The sequence below is a fragment of the Micropterus salmoides genome, unplaced genomic scaffold (assembly GCF_014851395.1).
Source record: "Micropterus salmoides isolate LMB-PRFRI ecotype aquatic unplaced genomic scaffold, ASM1485139v1 Ms_hic_scaffold_15, whole genome shotgun sequence".
Lineage (NCBI taxonomy): Eukaryota > Metazoa > Chordata > Actinopteri > Centrarchiformes > Centrarchidae > Micropterus > Micropterus salmoides.
The window spans coordinates 31,187,128-31,207,691 of NW_024040596.1; the positions used below are offsets into that span (position 1 = coordinate 31,187,128).

At 42.6% G+C, this 20,564-nt stretch overlaps 1 protein-coding gene across 28 annotated transcripts in view; it reads left to right on the top strand.

Moving 5' to 3' along the window:
- Positions 1–539: 539 nt before the first annotated feature.
- clasp1a (cytoplasmic linker associated protein 1a) overlaps positions 540–20,564 on the top strand; it is a 90,804-nt gene continuing 70,779 nt past the window's right edge. For 14 of the 28 annotated variants that reach the window (XM_038719658.1, XM_038719656.1, XM_038719660.1 and 11 more), the window contains exons 1-2: positions 543–698; positions 3,852–4,573. In XM_038719658.1, coding sequence (XP_038575586.1) covers positions 4,376–4,573 — 198 coding nt within the window. In that variant the 5' untranslated portion in view covers positions 543–698; positions 3,852–4,375. Of the gene's footprint in view, positions 699–3,851; positions 4,574–20,564 lie in introns of all 28 variants that reach the window. The other 14 variants (XM_038719645.1, XM_038719647.1, XM_038719649.1 and 11 more) reach the window with 3 other exon arrangements.

Genomic DNA, 20,564 nt, shown 5'->3' on the forward strand with positions numbered 1-20,564 from the left:
TCAATGTAAATGTATGGGAGTTAGCTAAATAGCTCATTTTCATCCGTAATTCCTGAGCAGGTTATAACTAACTAATGTCCAACATCATCAATACATCAGTACAGTGCTGCAACAAGAGAAACACACTAAACTTTTCTATTTCAGCATGACCGTGATCGACCGTGTGGTCTCTTGAAGAAAGCCGTTAACGCCCATTTATCTGAATTACTTACACCTGTGGGTCTGGGGTCCTTTTGAAATTTTTATTTTACACATAATTGAATAGACATGAGATAACAATTAGCTACTTGACGTACACTCACTCCTCCCTTTTATCTTCCTAGATGCAACAGTGGAGTATAAATGAGACCGCTATACCCTTACGGAGACGATCACAGCGCCGCACACAGATCAAACACCCCATGTGTCCAGTAGATGGCGCCACACGTCGACTTTATAACGCCACACGCCCATGACACACGCCGACAGGTTTTTTCTGTTGCATTGCCATGCGACAGTCATCCAAGTGCCAACATCATCCCCGGAGCGACTGCGCAAGCGCACGACGATCCCATTCTTGTCCTGCAGGCAGCATTCCGGGTGGAGAGTGTGAGAGAAAGAGAGAAAGACAGGAGAGATTTGAGGCCGCACACTGTGTATTTACAACAAGGAATACGAGCTGTATGTTCCACCCAGCTGCGGCGTTCAAGCGGGATATGGTAAGTAGAAACAGGAATGATGTAGAGACACCTCCTCGCCACCTTGTCACATTTTTTCTCTCTTTGTGTTGCCTGTCTGCCCGGCTGTGAACTGACGTTTCATTGAAAGGTAGGGCTTCGCTACGGGCTAGCTTTAGCTTTTACTAACTTACACACCTAACGTCGCTACGTCTGGTACAGTGGGACGGTTTGCCAGACCCACTATTTTAGAGAGAAACAAAGAAAATGAATGTTTCATGGCCACGGAGGGAAAATACAGGGGAGGCTTTCATGTGTCATGTTAGCAGTGTCTAGAATCTGTCAAGGCGCTCCTTCGTTTGGCAGTGCTAGCAATGATGGTCAGGCTCTGAGCTAGCTGGAGCTCAGCTAACGTTGTTAAAAAATAAAAATAAAAAGCATGTGTGGTTTATCATAGTTGAGAGAAAGACCAGTGCTGCACATACATATACAGTAATACAAATGAGCTTCAGCTAGACGTCCTATGCACATTTCATCTGATGCATTGCTTCTCACTAGGTAACTGTTTATCTTTATTATCTCTGATAAATAAACTAAGTTAACTGCAGTGGAAAGTGTATATTGCTGGTGAGGGATTAAGCTAATAATTAAGTAACAACCAACCGTTGTCTCTGAAGAATTTATTAATAAAAAGGGAATGACAGAAGTACTACAACGTTAATCAGCTGGGCCAGAGGTTCTGTCTCCTAGGACAGTCACTAACATCTGGCCCAGAGCAAAGGGATAAATAATCATTTACACAGGCTAGATTTTTATGGTTTGGGATCAGATATCCTCTCCCAGCCTTGAATGAACATTCAAGGAGAGGAGAGAAACAGCAAGTAAGGAAAACACTAAAACAATATCACAGCTGTGGAGTAAATGTGGACAGACTAACATAAAGAGTATAATGACAAAGTTCATAATGAGAGAAAAGGATGAAAAACCTTATACACAACATAAACATTAATAGTAATAATAACAATAATAAAAGAACATGTATAAAAGATTAAATATAAGAGGAAACAATTTTCTGCCGTTACATTAACAAATACATTTAGCAACAATAGTCAACTAGTAAATAAGGAAACTTCTCACATTACTTAGTGTTTCAACAATATGATTGCACTAATGAGGAGGGAATAATTCACGCACTGACACAACAAGAAGGTCATAGTCCAGTGAAGCTGGCCCATATCTTCAGCTGCTTCAAGACATGCAGGTTTGATTTTCACTTCCCAGAACAAAAGGCCCACGTCTGATAGAGGCTCTTCAAGCATTCCTTTCTGCTAGATTGTCTTATCACACGAAAAGCCTGGTGTTATTTGAAGGGAAGACGCAGAGTCAGCATATGATCGAGCAGCTTGGAGGTGGAGTAAAGAAACACCGCAGTGAGGTCCTTGTGTCTTATTTATTTGAAGCTTCTAAATAAGCTCAACCCCAGAGCCCCTGGGTCTCCACGGCAGCCGTGGGTTGTCCAGCTGGGCATTTGACGCTGTCACAGATGGGGGTGGGGATTCATTCAGAGCCTTGATTCAGAGCCTTGATTCAGCTGTCTTTTCATTTTGTTTTTGAATGTATACCTCCTTTCAATTTTTGATTATATTTCTGAAAGTACATTTGTTGTTTAAGCAGCACTGGCTGTAACTCTCATCACCAGCTGCGGGTGTGTGGCTGGCAACATTTGCTAATTCTACACACTATTGGCCATTACCCTGAACTATGGCCAAAGGTATTGAGATACCCAAACATTACACACATATGTGACTCTTGCACATCTCATCCCAAAACCATGTGTTAATCTGCTGCTATAACAGCCGCAGCTCTGCTGGTTAAGCTTAGTTCACACTACATGATTTTAAGCCCGATTTGCTGCTCACAAGCTCGGCGACCGTCAGGCTGTGATCAGGGGTAAATCAGCGATCGATCGGCTGCTGCCAGTCATTATGTGTGAACTACTCAACAACGTATCAAAACGGCTCACCGACACATCGCAGACGCCAGCCAGAAATCTAGCATGCCAAATATCTAGAGGAGTTGGCCGACTCAACATCCACATCCAGCCAATGAGAGCAGGCGGCTACTTTTTACTCACCTCCTGTTCTCTCTGTAGATCTGACAATCCCTACTACCTGTGTGTGCTTTCATCCATATTCTTTGTCTTTGTAATTGCTATCTTTATAATAACAAACAGCTGTTTTGTGTGTAGGTTTGCATAATTTCTCCTTTCACATTTCACGTGTGTTTTCTTGGCAAAACATGGTTTGGAGACAGATTCGTTGTCAGCTCCCATAGTGTGTGACCCCCTGTCACCAATTGGTCACTAGTGTGACTTCAAGACTCCTGTCACAAGACGGCAAGTTGTGCAGTGTGAACAGCACGGCCATCGGCCGACGCTGAAAGTCGTGTTGCTCTCATTCAGCTACAAGAGCATTAGTGAGGTCGGCCACTGATGTTGGTCGATGAGGTCTGGCTCACAGTAGGTGGTCCAGTTCATCCAAAAGGTGTTGGATGTGGCTGAGGTGAGGGCTCTGCGCAGGCCAGTCAAGTTTTTCCACAACAAACTGGAGAAATCATTTCCTTTATGGAGCTGGCTTTGTGCTGTTGAAAAAAGAAAGGGACAAACACAAACACTGTTCAAGCAGTTAATTGGTTCATTGATTAGTTGATTGACAGAAAAATAATCTATATAGCCTTCATGTCAAGCAAAAATGAAAACATGTTCTGGTATTCAGCTTCTAATATGAAGATTTTGTATTTCTTTGCTTTATATGATAAAATCTGAAAATCTTGATGGTTTTGTACTGTTAGTGGTACAAAGCTGGGTAAAATTAATGGTCATAAGCTTCATTTTATGACCAAATAATATGGTTTGGCAACAATATTCGGAAGATTAATCCGTAATTAAAATAATTGTTAGATGCAGCCTTACTGTTGTCTACGATATTTCTGCATGTTGTAGCAGTATGATTTCCTTTTAGGACACGAGGTCCACATACTTTTGGCCATAAAGTATGTAACACTTTTTACTATAAAATCAAAAAAGTAATGCATTTTTATGTACCAGGAGAAATCAATAATTATGTTTCTAATTTAAATAAAGCGATTTGTTAATGAATTGACTGCTGTTGTCTGCTGTCCTTTTGACTCCTCTAGGGCTCTCCAGGTCAGATCCCGGGACAAGACATGGAGCTCTAAGCTAGCCCTCTCCATCTATCTCCATTTGCTGCCTTGCACACTGCTCGCCAAAACCACCTCTTCTACCCCTGCTATAGTGGTTTGGCTCAGACTCCTGTAAGAGAAGAAGAGGGGAAAAAACCCAAGTGGGAGGGAGTAGTAAACTTCCCCCAGCTGCTGACCAGACACACACATGCTGCATTGCTGCCATTCCCCAAGCCCTGCTCCATCCATCCCTAGGGCACGGCCACTAGCTTGCTAGCGAGCACTTCACACAAAGACAAGGCCTGCCCTCGGGGATAAAAATACAAGCAGACTGTGTGCACTTGCCTCTTTCTTTTTTCTCCCTTTTCCGGGTCATCCAGCCACACGCTCATTAACTGGGGCGCCTTTTGTTAACTGTAATTCCTGCTGCTTTGAGCAGTGGAGGATTGCTAGTAGCCAGTCAGTCATTCAGCCAGGCAGACTGTGGAAGCCAGACGGGTTGGTTATCAGAGGCCGGGATGATGGAGCCCAGCATGGAGAACTGCCTGGCCCAGGTCCTACAGAAGGACATGGGCCGACGGCTGCAGGTGGGCCAAGAGATCATTGATTACATATTGGACAAGGAGAAGTCCCACGACCTGGAGCAGGATCAGACTGCACTGGACAAGATGGTGGACGGCATTGCCAGCTCCTGGGTCAACTCCAGCAACTTCAAGGTAAACTCCACCTACGAGTCAGTAAACAAAAGGCATTATGGGACAGTATCAAGTTGTGGGCAGATATCCCCACACCTGCACCCACACTGGTTTCAGCCTTTACTATAACTACAGAGCTTTATGAGTCTTTTTTACATTTGCTTTTAGACAAAGGTGTTATTGCTCTCTGGGTCTGTTTTCAAATATTCAAACAGGGTGGACCATTGTCAGTTTTCCTTCCACTTATAATAGATACTGCTGGCCTTTGAGTCAAATACAGCAACTGGGGAAAAATGATGCTACAGTGTAAGCTAGCTGCAGAATTGTCAGTTCGACTGTTTCAGACTGCACGTCTGTGTCATTGTACAACCATACAATGGCCTCTTTCTGGTTTGTTTAAGGAGGAATTTTCAGTTTTCCTGTCTGTTTGCTGTGCAGTAAAGCAAAGTGTTCTCAGACAGGCAAAGGCACATAACATGATTGTTTCCCTCTACCATAGAGCTGGCTCACATTCTTCCTCTGTGACTGATTGTGCTTTATTTTGGAGTTCAATCTAAGGCACCGTTTTATCAGAGCCTGAATCGGGATTACATCAGAAGTTCTTTCAGTGCCCAACCACAGGTTGCTTTCTCTGCCATGACTGTAAGAACATATTGTTTACTAAAGCTCTGATTTCATGTCGGGGTATGCTGCTTTTGCTCTGTGTAGGCCTAAAAATGTCAGAGATAGCTGCCTGAACAAAGCTAAGCCTGCCCTCAATGCCCTACATACTGTATGTAGCTCAGCGAGGACAGGGAAGGTGTGTTTGTTTCTCTGCATTCTCAGTGCCGTGATGCTATGTTGTGTCGGAATGGTGGTTTTTATGTGCTGCAAATTACAATGTGTGTTGCACTACTGTGCTTTTGTTCTCAGAAGTTTGGCACTTGCCTGAGGGAAATGGTGATTAGAGGCCAGGGAGAGTTTGAAATGTGAGTTTAGGACACGAAGCAAGCCAGGCTTAAATGGATGTGGCCTGGTTGCAGCTCAAGGTACTGGAAGGGCCAGGTCGGCAGATAGAGAGCTTCACAAAGAGGAGTCATAAGCACAGCTTAAAAGATGCAGGGTCAGAAAGTTTGTCTTTGTGTTTCTAATGTTTTTTTCTGGGGGCTAAAAAGCTTGTGTCAAAAGCAGGTTTTAAGGTCTGATAGCCCAACAGAGGCATTATCCTCAGCACAGGCCTAGCTGATCACTTGGCAACTGATGTGGAAACTATTTAGAGAGAGAGGGAGAGAGAGAGCGTGATGGATTCATTCGCCATAAATGGAGCTATGGGCGGATGCCTCTAATACCAAGCAACTGTTTAAAGAAAGAGCTTTAGAGTCTTTTACGCTCTCCTAACCTAAACTTCACTGTACCATTCAGTCTGTCACTGGCTTACAGTTTTCATTGCTGCACAGGCCTTGTGTTTAGATAACAAACTTTAGATTGTTGTACTGCCATACTTGTTAGCTGACGTGAAGTCAAGTGTAGGTGACAACAGAATCACTCGTGTATCCCTGACTAGGAGGGGTTCAGGACCACGTCAAACTTGGGTTACAGTTTAGTTTGGGTCCACTTCATGAGAGATCGAAAAGTATTTTATTTTTCCTTTGACAAAATGAAATAGTTTCTTCAGCAACACTGGTATCGTGTCTCGGTTGTTAACACATGGCCCCACCAGGGTTACTGAAAGAGCACCATGTGATTTGGTAAAGGCTCGTGCAGACTACACGACTTGCCGTCTTGTGACGGAAGTCTGAAGTCGTTGTGGCATTCACACTAGGTGACTGATCGGGGACAGGGGGTCACACACACTACACGAGCTGACAGCGGCTGTGTCACCCGACGCTGGTCTCCAAACCACGTTTTGTCAAGAAAATACATGTCAATTGTGAAACAGGAAACGAACCTACACACCAACCCAGATATTTGGCATGCTAGACATCTGACAGACGTCGGCAATGTGTCAGAAATGTGTCTTGGAGCTGTTTTGACGACTGGCGATCGCCGATCGATCGCTGATTTGCCCCTGATCACAGCCCGATGGTCACCGAGCTCTCCGACCAGCAAATTGGGCTTAAAATCGTGTAGTGTGAACTAGGCTTTACACGTCACCAGTAATGGGCAATCAACACTGAAGGCTGCTGTGCTTCAGATGTGCAAAGAGGCTGGAGCTGCTCTGGTGAGCGAGTGGAGCTGTGTGGAAGGGGAGGCAGCAGATATTACTGAAGCGGGAAAAAACATCACAATCTTATGATCTATTTCTGGTATGACGAGCAGCCCAATTTCCAAGTTACACTAGTGAAAATGCCCTAAGTCACAGCCTACAGAATTTTACTCATTAGTGGCGAAAGCGCCGTCTTTTAAATCATTCTTTTCTATCAACTTTCGGAATTATTGCTTTAAAAAGTAACTAAAAGAGTGAAAGATAGTAACTAAAGGTTAAAGAAACTGATGGTGTGTCCCCTTTCCTTATATAAAAATAAATAATTAATCACAGGCGTGCCCTCTGGCACAATACCTGTTCCAGCCAAGCTGATGTGATGTAATGTAGTATACAAGATAACTTGGCTTCAGTTCAGTTATATAGAATAAAAATCAACACACATTTACTTGCTTGTGTGTGCAATCGCGCCAGCTGCTGTTTAAAAAGAGGTTGTTGGTCCCTCCCCTTCTGCTAGGCAGCCAAGATGGCAACCATTGATGGCAAGAAGTGTCCAGCTTTCCAGCCTTTTGACCGTTATGAGTCAACCATCCGGGTGTTCATAGTGCACTGCATTTTGCCATACTTGTGTGTGAACTCACTTATGCACTCAAAACCGCAAGTGTGAGTGTGCAAGAGCACAAATTAAGACACAGCTTTGGTAACCCACAGTAACCTGCTTCTGAGCAAATTCACCACACACAGTAGGCTCCCATGCAGAAAAGCCAACTTGTCTGGGATTGGTGACTTGCTTAAAATGGCAATACATACCACATTTGGACATCCTGGGAAAAATCAAATTGTACTGGTATTTCTAAATCTAAGGAAGAATTCCATATGACACCACCATCTCCTCCCTAGAGGAATATGTACAGATGACTGTGATGAGACACTGAATTTTAGCACACTTGTATTTGTGTGCGATGTGATCAGCAATGTGTTGGAAAGGCCCTTCTTAAAGGAGCAGGAAGCATGAGCGTCACTGATTGCTGTTGCCAAGCTATCCTGACCGTTTCTAAATAGAGCGATTTAATGATTCATGCACATGCAATTTCAAATGAACAGAATGGTGTGTGTGGTAGATGGACACCTCCTGATGCAGTTGTCATTTTACTTCTGTGTGTCTCAGGGCGTGTCAAGTCAGCAGCCACATCCCGGCTGTGGTTTCAGCTGTTAAATCAACTTGAAACATGTCCGCATACACCTAATAATTGGCTGAATGCAGAGGTATGGCACTGTTCAGGAAGCAAGAAGGAGTGGGAGAAACACACTGAATTCAGACTGAATAGTCTGGTGGTTTAATGAGTGTTTTTACGGGCGTATCTGCTCATGCTGTATGCACAGCCCTGCTTGATATGTTAAGTGTTCCCTGTCTGCTCCAGAATTGATGGTTCTTCCTGTAATGCGCCATGCAGTGACCACACCCACCTCAAGATTCAGACTTTTGCAGTATCCCATGAGAACCTGTGTGACCACATTCAGCACACTTCCGAGTCACGTCTTTTATTCGTTTCAGTTACATGTGATCACATTTTGGGCCTTTTTATACAGCTAGCTGGCCCTAATGCAGAAAGCTAAGCTAAGAAATCACCATGCCAACGGCGTTGACTGCCTGCAATGGTTTAATTTGTGACTCAGAATGGTGATCATGCAAATAATTCTCAAAAAAATAAAGCGCATTTACTGCACATCGCCGTCCTCTCCTTGGCTCACACTTTTAACCATTCAGTAATGACACACTAATAAAAACGGTGGCACCTGACGTTCAACTCACAGTGCTGCAGGATCACAAAAACACTGTAAACTGCTATGGGATTTATCCTTCACTCCCCCTCTCACGCTTCTTTTTCCACACCTTCCTTCCTTTTTCCACGCCTCCAGGTGACCAGTTAGGCTCTTGTCAGGGGCCATCCATCACATCACCTCTCCCTTCCCATCATTTTCATCCCTCTCTCCCTCTCCCTGTGCAGAGCTGAGCCTGGGAGCTGAGATGGGTTACTGACTAAATCAATGAAGGCTGGCGGGGCTGGTTTCCGGGTTGACCAGCCTTGAAGTGATCACTCAGACAACCTGGTGCCACCTGTAATGTTGTTGCACAGCCAAGTCTGGGCCGAGTGGCCTGAGCAAACCACAGGCGAGGCATTTACGGGACCCTGATGGAGATTTTGTCTTACAGATCACTAATATGAGACTAGCAGAAATTCTGTTATTGTCTCTCCGAGAGGTCGGCATCATGGGATATGACATTTTTACTGCTATCTTACTTCTAGCTATAGGGGCAGTTTAACAGCTGATGATTTTGTATTATGGGATATCAAGCAGTCCAAACAAGCTGGAAAATGTACTTTAGGTTTGCATTTTTACCTCTGGTCCTGACCACCAACTACTCATTTATATCCATTGTACATCATGGCTCTAAGAACCAGGCCTGTGTTCAGTTTCTCTCTATTTCAGATCAACAGATGCCTTAGGACACTAGCATGACCACCCATGCCTCTCTGCACTGCGCCAGGCTTCTCCTGGGGTTTCAGTCAGCTCAGCTGTAAGTGTTTGTGAAATGTGTCCAAGCTTGTGTTACTCAGATTCAGGGTAGAGCACTGATGCAGTCTTTGGGGAGTCATTGCGTGGTCAGCTCTGGTTATCTTCCTGGTATGGAAAGATTTTTTCCTCTACTGCTCATTGACTGTTTGGTTGTATGTTAGATAATAATGGCGTTTCTTCTCACTGCTGCTAATGTCTTGGTGCCAGAGACCAAGGCCCACCTTCAGAGGTCTGGTGGAGTCCATGCATCGACGGGTCAGGGTTGTTTTGGAGGCAAATGGGGGACTTGCACAATATTAGGCAGGTGGTCTTAATGCTATGGCTGATCGGTGTACATAAGAAGCAGACTGCAGACTAGAGATTAAACAGTATGACTATGTCAAATTACAATTATAGTGACCAAAATTACGACAGTTATCAGTATTATCGCGCTGTAGTTAAAATGTGCTGAACACCTTCAAAAAGTACTGAAACACACATTAAAACAATTTCACCAAGTTTTATATTGAAAACTACAAACTACAGTTAGCACCACTGTGCATTTGTTGTTTATATAAACATTAAAATAATAACAGCCAATACCTTTTTGTTAACATATGAAAACCATATCAAACGTGCAGTGAGCCCAACAGTTGACATAAATACAGAGTCTTGTGTAGTCTGCAGCGTTTCTCCGGTTCGAACACTTTTACAACCAATTCAATGACTGCCGGATTTTAAATGAACAAAATATGTTTGTTAGCTGACTTAACTGTGCAACGTGTTACCATGTGCAGTGGGCGAATAGTCTGCAGACGCATGGTGCAAACAGCAGCAGAACAACGTGTAGTGTTTTTACACTTCAGTTTACAAGCTGTTAGCAAGTTAGGCAGACAATCCGCGACAGGTTCCCTCATTCTGAAGTCCCCACATCATGCCTTGAACTAAAAGTTAACTTTGCTATAAAGTAGTGGGTGGTAGTCTCAAAGTCTAAGTGGTCCAAGTGTTGCCCCCATTTTGCAGTGATTTTCGATACCAGTACCATAACCAGTACCCTTAAAGTGATACCGATACCAATAGAGGACTTCATTCGATACCCTGAATAAAATGCCTGTTGAAGCCATAGTAGTTGATTGGTATTTTAATTTTTATTGTTGTTATGGACAAGCAAGGTTATCTATTTTATTTTTTTCTTGTTTCAAACAACTGCTACATAAAAACATTTGGAAATTGTATCTCATCATCATGGGTAGCATCATACGGGGAAAATTTTTTTTATATTTGAATGAAAGAGGAGGAGTGAAATAGTTTAGTTACCAAATAAGTAGTGGGAAACGAATTTAAGGTAATTTTTTGGTAAGTGTGTTGAAAGTAAACAACGGAAAATTATTTGGTTAACTTTCGATCAATAAATATAACGAGTAAGGAGTCTGTTTAGCGATCGCTCCGTGACAAGTGATGTGAACAACAAATAAAAATGTACAAAGAAGTGGTAAATGATACCAGAAGACGAAACCAAGGGAAAGCCAAGCTTGTGGTGATAAACTTACAACAGTGATGAACATGCCTGAGACCGCAGCCGAAGGTGAGCGGCTGTTAAAATCAGCATGGACGATGTGTGCAGGTCTTTTTTTATACAATTTATGGTGCAGGCACATAAGGGGTGGGGGGAAAACGCTTCTTGCAAGCAGAACCATAAAAAAAGTAATTTTTTGCCGCGATCAGGCTACAAAAAGGATTGATGGAAGTACTGGTTTGACTGGAAACGTTTGGATACCTTGATACTGGGTTGTTTCGGTCGATACCATAAAGGTATTGAGTAGCGATACCCATCTTTACCCACGTTGTATGCTGCGTCTGGGAGACTGTTGCTAACTTGGGTGCGTGCTGGACTGTATAACCGGAAGCTTTTTCAAGGCATGTTTATTGAACATGGTTTTAATGATAATTAAAATGTTAAACTGTAAAACTAACCGTCGGGAATGTTACCATGGTTTAGCATTAAACCGGTTACCGTTTCATCCCTACTGCAGACTGAGTGGCCCTAACATAGGACCAAAGCATTATCCTTCCTCAAAATACACAAATCTCAGTTGTCAGCTTGCAGGGATGAGTTGAGAATGGCATAAAAATGAGAGAGGACAGGAAATTCATAGTCTTTTGTTTGTGTCTGGTTGTAGTCTGCGGCTAACCAGCTGACATCATCAAAGGCTGGACAGATGATTAGTTGTATGGTACTAAACACTCAGGCAGCTCAGTGCTCAGGGGTGCAGCTGACTGACATCACTTTGAAGTTGTACTCATCATAAAAGGCCGTCTCTGTTGCCCTGCAGGGAAATATGATGTTTCAACAGGATACTGTACAGCCATTTCCCTCTGGTGATGTGACAAGTGCTTACCTCGCTCAGCTTTAGTCTCATTACACACTACGCAGCTAAATGTGAGTTGCTACCTGAGACAAACAGAAGTAATGTGGCTGTAGTCCAATATTAATATCAGAATATTTACTATTTAAGCTCATTATGGTAAAAGATTCACTTTAGCCCCCCCCCCCCCCCCCCTTCTCTGGTCTTGTATTCTGCTTTGTCATCTATGTGCCCTGTTTTTCTCTTGGCCCTGATCCAAAAATCCAGAAATATGTATCTGACACATTGAAATAACAGCTGTAGTCTAATTTATCTGACTTCCAAATACTGGAGGTATGGCCAAAAATGTTAAGTTTATAAATTAAAATTATTAATATGATATGAACGAAATTTTAACTGGGAGACTGCGACTCTTGAAACTGACGTGCTGCAATCCTCCAGAGAGTAGACGCAGCACTCTGTTGGAGTTGTTGGAACTTGTGTTACAGTATCTTTTGATAAGCACAGACACTTGCAGAGAGCAGTTTTCCTTTTGTCCTGTCATCAATTAACATTAATAAGAGACAGCAGATGTAACATGCTGCAGGGTATGTTGTCAGCTGTGAGAAGCTGCAAACTGAATGTTTTCTGCACTGCTCTTTGCTAATGGTTATTGCCGTCGGAGCTTAGCTAATAGCTGTATTTTGCCACCCCGGGTGTCAGAACAGAGTCAATCACCGGCACGCCATAATCATTTTACGCTCTGCAGTGAAATGCATAGTGTAGAGGCCAGCTGTCGCAGAGGAGAGCAGTGCTGCAACAGCACTGTAGCATGCTGAAGGGGAAAACCCACCCGTCTACTTAAATGTACAAAGGTAAAGTTATCTATCTATTTACCCACGTTCATGTTGTAGAACCTGAAACTGACCTGTGGAAAACCTACCAGAAAGTGGCATGAAGAAATGAAAAAAATCAATCTGAAAATAAAGATCATAGACATCTAAAAAGTCTTTAGACACTGAAGACACAAAAATCTGTGCAAATGGACCAAATAATGTGTATATCGATCCAAAATGCAGTTGACCTGAGCAGCAGACTCTAACAGAGGGAGACCAGGACCTAGTGGCAGCAGCATGACGCACCGCCAGTTACTGAGCAGCTACGATGAAAAAGAGCAGCACCACTTCATTTTTCCTGCACTTCACAGTACACAGTCGCCGTCTGGCCTCAAACAACACTCTTTTATCCTGTGATGATGATAACACACCGGCGGACCTGAGTCTTCTCAGATCCACTCCTGTTTTAGAAAAATCGGCACACAGATCCAAGACCTGTGGTAATAAAACAGGACCCTACTCCGACTCAAATTGACTGAATAAAATTTGGCCCAACTCAGATCCTTGGTCGGGTCTTTGTTACACAGAGTGGTCCCGTGATGGCCTCTAGTCCATATGGCACATTTGAGTAGGCCCTGGGTTTTACTCCAGGTTGGCTACCTGTACCTGTCTGTGTTTGACTGTCCCTCTCTCATGGACTTACATATTTAACAGCATTTGTCTTTCATGTACTGCATCAGGACATTGTGGGCGTTTGAATAGAGTGTGTGTATGTCTGAAGTCAGTTTGAATGACAGCGGCAAACCCAGAGAGGAGCCTCTATAACCTTTGTCCAAAGCTTGCACTAATACTTTGGATTAATCAACCTTGGACAGCCAGTGTGTGTACACAAAAACAAACACACATACTCTTTTACAAACAAAAACACACCTCTCCTGTCACATACTCGATGTGTTTACTCTTTATGGAAAACTGGCAAAGTTAGTGGAAATCTTTGGAAATGAGATATTTCACACATGATCTGTATGTTACAGTGTGAGCTTGTGTGCATTAAGAATGCTTGTACCCAAGGTAAACCTCAAGGTCCATTTCCCGAGTGAGCCGCTCATTTCAGCTTGAAGGGGGACTTTGGAGCCTTGGCATAGGCCCACGTTAAATGTTAATCCTTCAACCATGTTAACTTTGTGAACTCTGGGAGAGCAGAGATTTGTGCAGAGCTCAGGAAAAGCTGCAACACGCAGCGCTCTGCTCTGCTGATGAAGGAAAGCCTTCAACATGATGCAGAGGTTTGTGTGTTCTGCCACTGCCATGACATTTGGCTGACTTATAAAGTGCACAAACTGTGTGTGTGTGTGTGTGTGTGTGTGTGTGTGTGTGTGTGTGTGTGTGTGTGTGTGTGTGTGTGTGTGTGTATGCATTTTGAACACAGACTTGTGAATGGAGCCACTGCTACACATGCTGAAGCGGTAAGACAGAAGAAAACAGGGAGAAGAGAAGGAAGGTTTGGTTTTTTTGGTCAGTGCCTTTTGTTGTTCAAAATGTTCAACTTTTCACAGAGCCCATGTGCTTATCAGTCACTTTTCATCAGCCGACCAATCACAGTCCAGATGGGGCAGGATGTTAAATAAGGGTTGATGAGCTACAGCAAATGTTTAAGAATATGATTATTGACAAGTTAGTACTTAGCGTTAAGAAATTAGAGACAAATATACAGTCCCCTCCAAAAGTATTGCAACGGTAATGTAAATTCCTTTTTTTGGTGTTCACTGAAGACATTTGGGTTTAAGATCAAAAGATGAGGATGACATGTGAGTTCAGAAGGCTTGCTTTTCTCCCATAGACAGCTCTCTGGTCTTCATGTTGGTTTATCCTCTTTAACAGGAAATGCAGTTTTTATAGGTTTGAACCAAGGATGGAAACTTAGACTAGTCATGCAGAGCTATTTAATGTTTGGACAATCGACCTAAAAGGCAACACCTGGGCAACAAGAAACATCTGGCAGTCACATGCTCCAATAGTTTTCCTCACTTGAAAAATGGGTGGGTTCAAACAAGATGTTGAGAGAGATGTGAATACCAGGAAATGAGAGCTGAAATTCTGACCTCTTGTCTCATCCTCATCTTTTGATCTTAAACCCAAATGTCTTCAGTGAACAACAAAACAAATGACTAATCATTTCATCTTTACTCATATAAAGTGTTGGGAGGTTAATTTCTAACAGAACATTGTATTTTATAAGCTGTTTTATATGCAAAAATCTGAATATGTAAAGTAATTGACCCTTTGCTAAGCCACGCTCCGAATACACAGTTGGCCAATCGCAGCGCAGTATAGGACTCGCTCTAACTGAGGTGCTGAGGTTTCATGGCTGCGCTCCATTGACTCTAATGCAAAAAGAGTCGTTTTCTAGATTTCTTTTTTTTTTGCTGTATTTTTCCAAGATCTGGTCAAACGCTGTTCCTGGGTCACTTGTAATAGTTACAGTCGCTCCCCAGAGAGGTTGAAAGGAGAAGTACGATTTATTCTCTTTCCAAAACCTAAAATAAATCCAGAAAAATATAGGCTGTGGATTAGTTAGCTAACGCTAGCTAACTTACTACTGAATGTAACGTGTTATAAACCTACTGGTTTTGCTTTTTAATGATTGTAATAGTGAATAGAGACCTACCCACCTGTACAGGAGCAGTATTGATGCTTAATATCGTTGTCCTCTTTCTCAATAGTCAATAATAATAATACGGTGGTTCACTTTTTCACGTCAGTTTGAGTCAATTAGACAGCCTGAATAAACTTTCAAATGCACAATGCAACTGCAAAACTTTGTGTTTCTGAGATCGCTTTTTCCAAAAATAATAAACTATTCATATTACTTCTGACTGTATATGAAAATGATCTTTTGTGAAAGCACCATATGCCATTTTCTAAATATTGTCACTTTATTAACATTCCGGTGTTTGTTAAACCATACTGCTGAATTCTGCCAATGTCTCTCAGCTCAGTGTGTTTAGTGTGTTAGGGAGCACATGGTTTAAGTCTGGGATTAATGGGTGGAATTAGTCCTTTGTGTGGTATTTGCTGCAGTTGTAGGATTCCTGTAATTGGGTTAAGCTGCAAAATTCAAGATAGGTCAGCACAACATTGTATCGCCAACAATTTTATTGTTGCTAAAATATGTTTACTACAGAGAAACACTGTTGAATCAATCTAAATATCAAGAAAATATATATATAATACATGTGTATATATGTTTTTGTTTTTTTAATCAATATCCATGTATTAATCAAGAGTCTCCTTCTTAAACTAATGATTTGATTGCTAGTTAGCTGGGTGGTGTGTAGTGAACGTCCCTGCCTGCGGTGGGTATGTGTGCTGTGCAGGGCTGCAGAGCACAGGTGCAGAGTATAGCCGTGCATGTGCATGTGCATGCGCGTGTCCAACAGCAGCAGAGCCAGCTTGGCAACAGGGCTGCGCCATGATGGGAATGACACAGCAATGGATAGAAAAGGAGGAGGAGGAGGAGGAGGAGGAGTGCAGACAGAGTGTAGTGATGGACTTCCTGCTGATGCTTGGAGAGCCAGTGTTAACTCCCCCAGCACCTGGATCCATACTAACTGACCCCTTTTCTGTTTTCTGTTGTACATCACTCTTTCCCCTTCTGTCTTTCTGTCTTTGCTCCTTTCTTTCTTTTTACCTGCTCATGTGATCTGTCTCTGTAGCTTTCACACATACAGCTCTCTAGCTTACCTTTCGTCTTCTCACTCTCTTAAGCCCTCCTTCACTTCCCTCCCTATTTCTAAACCTGTGAAACCTCCTGCCTCCTGTATCCCTCTCACCGAATGCAATCACTGCTTTGTTGGCCTATTTAGAGAGTGCACTTTGTGTGTCACCACCAGCAGCAGCTGTAAATCCCCATGTGCTGATGACCCCCCCCCCCCGCACGCACGCACACACACATCACTCCCAATAAAAATCTGTCCAGTGGTGGGACCCTTTGTGGCGTCGACCCCATAGTCATAATCTGCTCTTTAATTTAATCTGCTCAACTCAAGGATTTTTTCCTTTTTTGGGAGTTAAGCTAACAGTTCCATGTGTGTCACAGTGCCCAGTTTCCTCAGGTCCCTACATGCCGTTTGACATGTCAGCTGTTATCTGATTATATCTTCCAGCAATTTGTATACAATTAATATGCATTTGCACACAAATCAGCATTTTTGTTGAGAAGCGGACATGCTGTCCCTAAACACTGTGGATCTAAATTGAATGTGAAATTCCACTCAACAACAATCGCTTGGCAATTAATGAGCACAACTGTCTGGCAGATGGAGAGAGTAGATAGACCACTGAGTCTGTTTAGGCTGGGTTCATCACAGCAGTGAATCTTATCAGTGCTACCCCGGGACATAGCAGGCAACGTAGCAGAGACTAGTGAATCAGTTTGTAGACCCATGATGCTGAAACCCTCTGCAGTTGTTGAGGTAGATGTATGACTGACAGACTGTCTACAGTATGTGGTTGAGCTTCAGCTGTTCCTTTGGATTGTACATAGGCAGCATTTGCAAGATGTGTGTATATTAGAATTTTAATACTTAGTGACTCAACCAAGGTCAGATATGTATTTCCTGTGCATCAGATTTAAAGCGTTAATTAGTCATATCATTAGGTAAAAAGATCTTTCCCAATGATCTATGGAACGGAGGGAAATGCACAGTCTAGACTGATGTTCGTATTTTAACAAGGACGAAGTGCAGAAATGAAACTTTCACACCAAAGAACATCAGATGAGGTCACAGCGAGGGCGTGATCTCACCTGAAGCCATGGATGCTGGTGTAACTCACTTACTTGGAAATGTTATCCAAATCGTACCGCCTTAGTTGGACCAACTCCCGCTTCCCTCAAGGAGGAAGTGGCAGGCAGCACATCAAGGTTTTTTTCCACTCTTCACAGTCTTAAGTGTGTGTGTGTGTGTGTGTGTGTGTGTGTGTGTGCGCCTGGAGAAAAACATCCTGCAGGCATCAGTCAGCTGAGCGGTGGGTGAGTTTGTGTTGTTTTCTCTCTTTCTCAGCTCAAGTCCATATCACAAACATCAAAGCGTTTAATGTACCACTTTCTGTGAGAGGGTGTGTCAGAGCAAACAGTTTTATAGTTCCTCTTACTGTATGTTCTTCAGTGGTCAGATATCCATGCAGACCCAGATGGAAACCCTGTTCCTTTAGACAACATAAACACACATCTCTCCATCTCTTGCTTTCTGTCTGTTTGTGCTGAACTCTGTTAGCCCTCTGCCTGAGCAGGGAAAGAGCTGAACTGTCCCCCCCAGAATGCCTCCCTCTTGTAAGACACATAATAGAGAGAAGAGGTGTATGTTGGGTATAAAAGGGGCCGAGTCGAGGCTCCTTTAATTCCAATGGATGGACTGACTTGACAGGTTGCACATATGGATGTTTGTTTGAGACAATGAAATAGAAAATGTGATGAAAGGAGGCCGGCCGAGTACTAGATCCATGAATTTGAACTTTTCAAATGCCAAAACACTGCACATTGGTTTCTAATGTGATGACACGGGATTTTACAGCTATCACAGCAGCAATCATTTAATCTCCCATCTTGACAATTGCAAGGTAAACTGTAAAATGACATGTTTAAAGTCACAAAGTAATCTTCTAGGAATGCATTTGATGCACACTTTTTTCCCAGATGACTTGCATTTTTTTTGCCAGAGCCCTGTGGTCTCAGCGAAATGAAGGGTGCTTAGTCATTTTCTGTATTGGTGCAATTAAAATTAAAAAGTGACAAAAGACTGACTGGACAAAGACAGTAGTACAATACGCTGTCAGTTTTACCAGGTGGTGGTAAACGGAGGAAGGGATGTTTATGATTTTTATGTGCTGTGTAAGCAGTGCAATATGGCTATATGTAATTGTCTGTGTATGTGGTATTTATGAATATGTGGTTGTGAATGTATAGAGGGTAGAATATCTAGAAAAGAATGTGGGTACGGGTGGATTGAGTTTGGTTAATAAGAAAATAAATTTAAATAAATCAAACGGTGCACGGTGGTCCCTTTTGAAATAAATTAGGCTTTATTTTTAATGCAGTACAGTTGTCAGTTTGAACGTGGTCTTGTTGCCACTGCTCCCTTCCTGAGCAGTTGAGACGATCCAGCTGTGTATAGACTATGTGTAAAATAATCTCTTTTGTCCTAGCAGTAAATGGAATCTTGCATGATGTGTGACGCTGACCTGCTCCAGTTTCCTTTGATCTGCTCTTGAGCATGTCATTTTCCATGTCAGCCCGCTGGAGCTCTAACGTCCGTATCATGTTATCAGCTTGGCCATTTGTTCTGCAGAGTCAGCAGAGCCCAGGAAGGAAGCCACTGAGTGAACTGTACTGTTAATGTGCTCTGTCATGGTCCAAAGTGAGCACTGAGGAAGAGTGCTGTGTCATGGACAAAAGAGTGTGTTGTACAACACAGAAATGCCCTGCATACCTTCATACTACAGAGAACTGCAGTGAATGATGACGCTGTCATTGACGAGTCTTTCTTGTGTGTTATGATGCTGTGAAATGTATTTTCCTGCAGCCCTGCACGTGGAGACAAATAATAATTTGCATGTTGCTTCCATCACAATTAAACAACACAGATCTATTGATTTGGGGTGATCTCACACCTGCGTTAGTATTTGACAGTCTGGACCCCATTGTTTTGACAACATTTGCTGATGAAAGCGAAATAGAGAGCTGGCGAGTTAACACACACTTCCTGATAGGCCTGCTCCTTCTCGATGCACTGGTGCCCTCAGACAAAGAAATTTTCGGGGGGGGGGGGGGGGGATGTGTGGGGTTAATAGGGGGAATGGAGAGAGACCGTTGTGACCTTCTGTTTGAGGTGCTTACGTTTAAGAGTTGCAGTTGAATCTTCTCCCTCCTTGCAGTTGCTTCTTAATTATGCTTCTTATTTCCAGAAAACACAAGTTGGAAACACTGCAGGGGGGCAGTGCCACTAGTACTACATATTTCTGGCTTCATTCTGTAGCTTTTTGCTGACTAACTAGTCTAGTATTTTGTAGTAGTAGTATTACTAGTTTGAAACTTGAATAATAGTGAACTATTGAGTCAGTAAATACTGTAGTTTCCTTATGAATGTTTTTAAATGAGTTTTATGTCTGTGGCTAATCATAAAAATGTGACTGAGCTTGTATGTTGGAAACATGATACTTCACAGAAGGTAATCACACTGACAACCACTCCCCAGCACAAATAGTTTGTCATTCACTTTCCCAACCTACATTGTCCCCAAACCAGTAACCACCATCTCATAAGCACTATTATGAAATATCTGAATACATCAGATGATCACAACGAAGGCAACTTTGTGAAAAAGACCACATCTCACCTCATTTTCAGTACAGTGTAAAATGGTGGCTTTCTGAAATGCGAGCAGAGAATATCCTCTTCATAGGTAGAGTATTTCCTCCGAGTACTGCCTGAGGTGTTCCCCTGGAAGCGGTCCACATGACTCCTGCTAGTTGCTGCACTACTGTTCCAACACTTTGCTAAAATAAGGACTGTCTTTGTTTGTGATTAGTTTGGATTTGTTTCTCCAGCTTAAGACGTTACGCCTGTTTATCTCCATGACCCTGCATTACAGAGCTCACTGGGAACTGAAGTGGAGACGCTTTAGCATTCTTAAAGATCATCATCTGATGCTCCGTAACAAGGACTGTGTGGGATTTTGAGCAGCGGGTAGAGAAATGCAGAACCATAAGCTGATGCTTAGTTGGATTCAGTATAAGTATAGTGAGATTAAGTCACTTTTCCAACTAGATATTTTTGAATGATCTGATATGTTTGTGATATTTTGGGTTATTGATCACAATATTCATATTGCTATTTTCCAAACTCTTCATATACCACAGTTCGGTAAAGGTATGCTAAATTGCACATTAAATAATGATATGGATGTTTCAAGTAATGAACTATGTTTCACTGTTGGAGACAAAAGGTTTTAATTAAACAAAAATGTTTAACCAATTTGGTTAGATTGTAAATATTAAAAGGCTGCATTTATATATTGCTTTGCTTTCTTTTA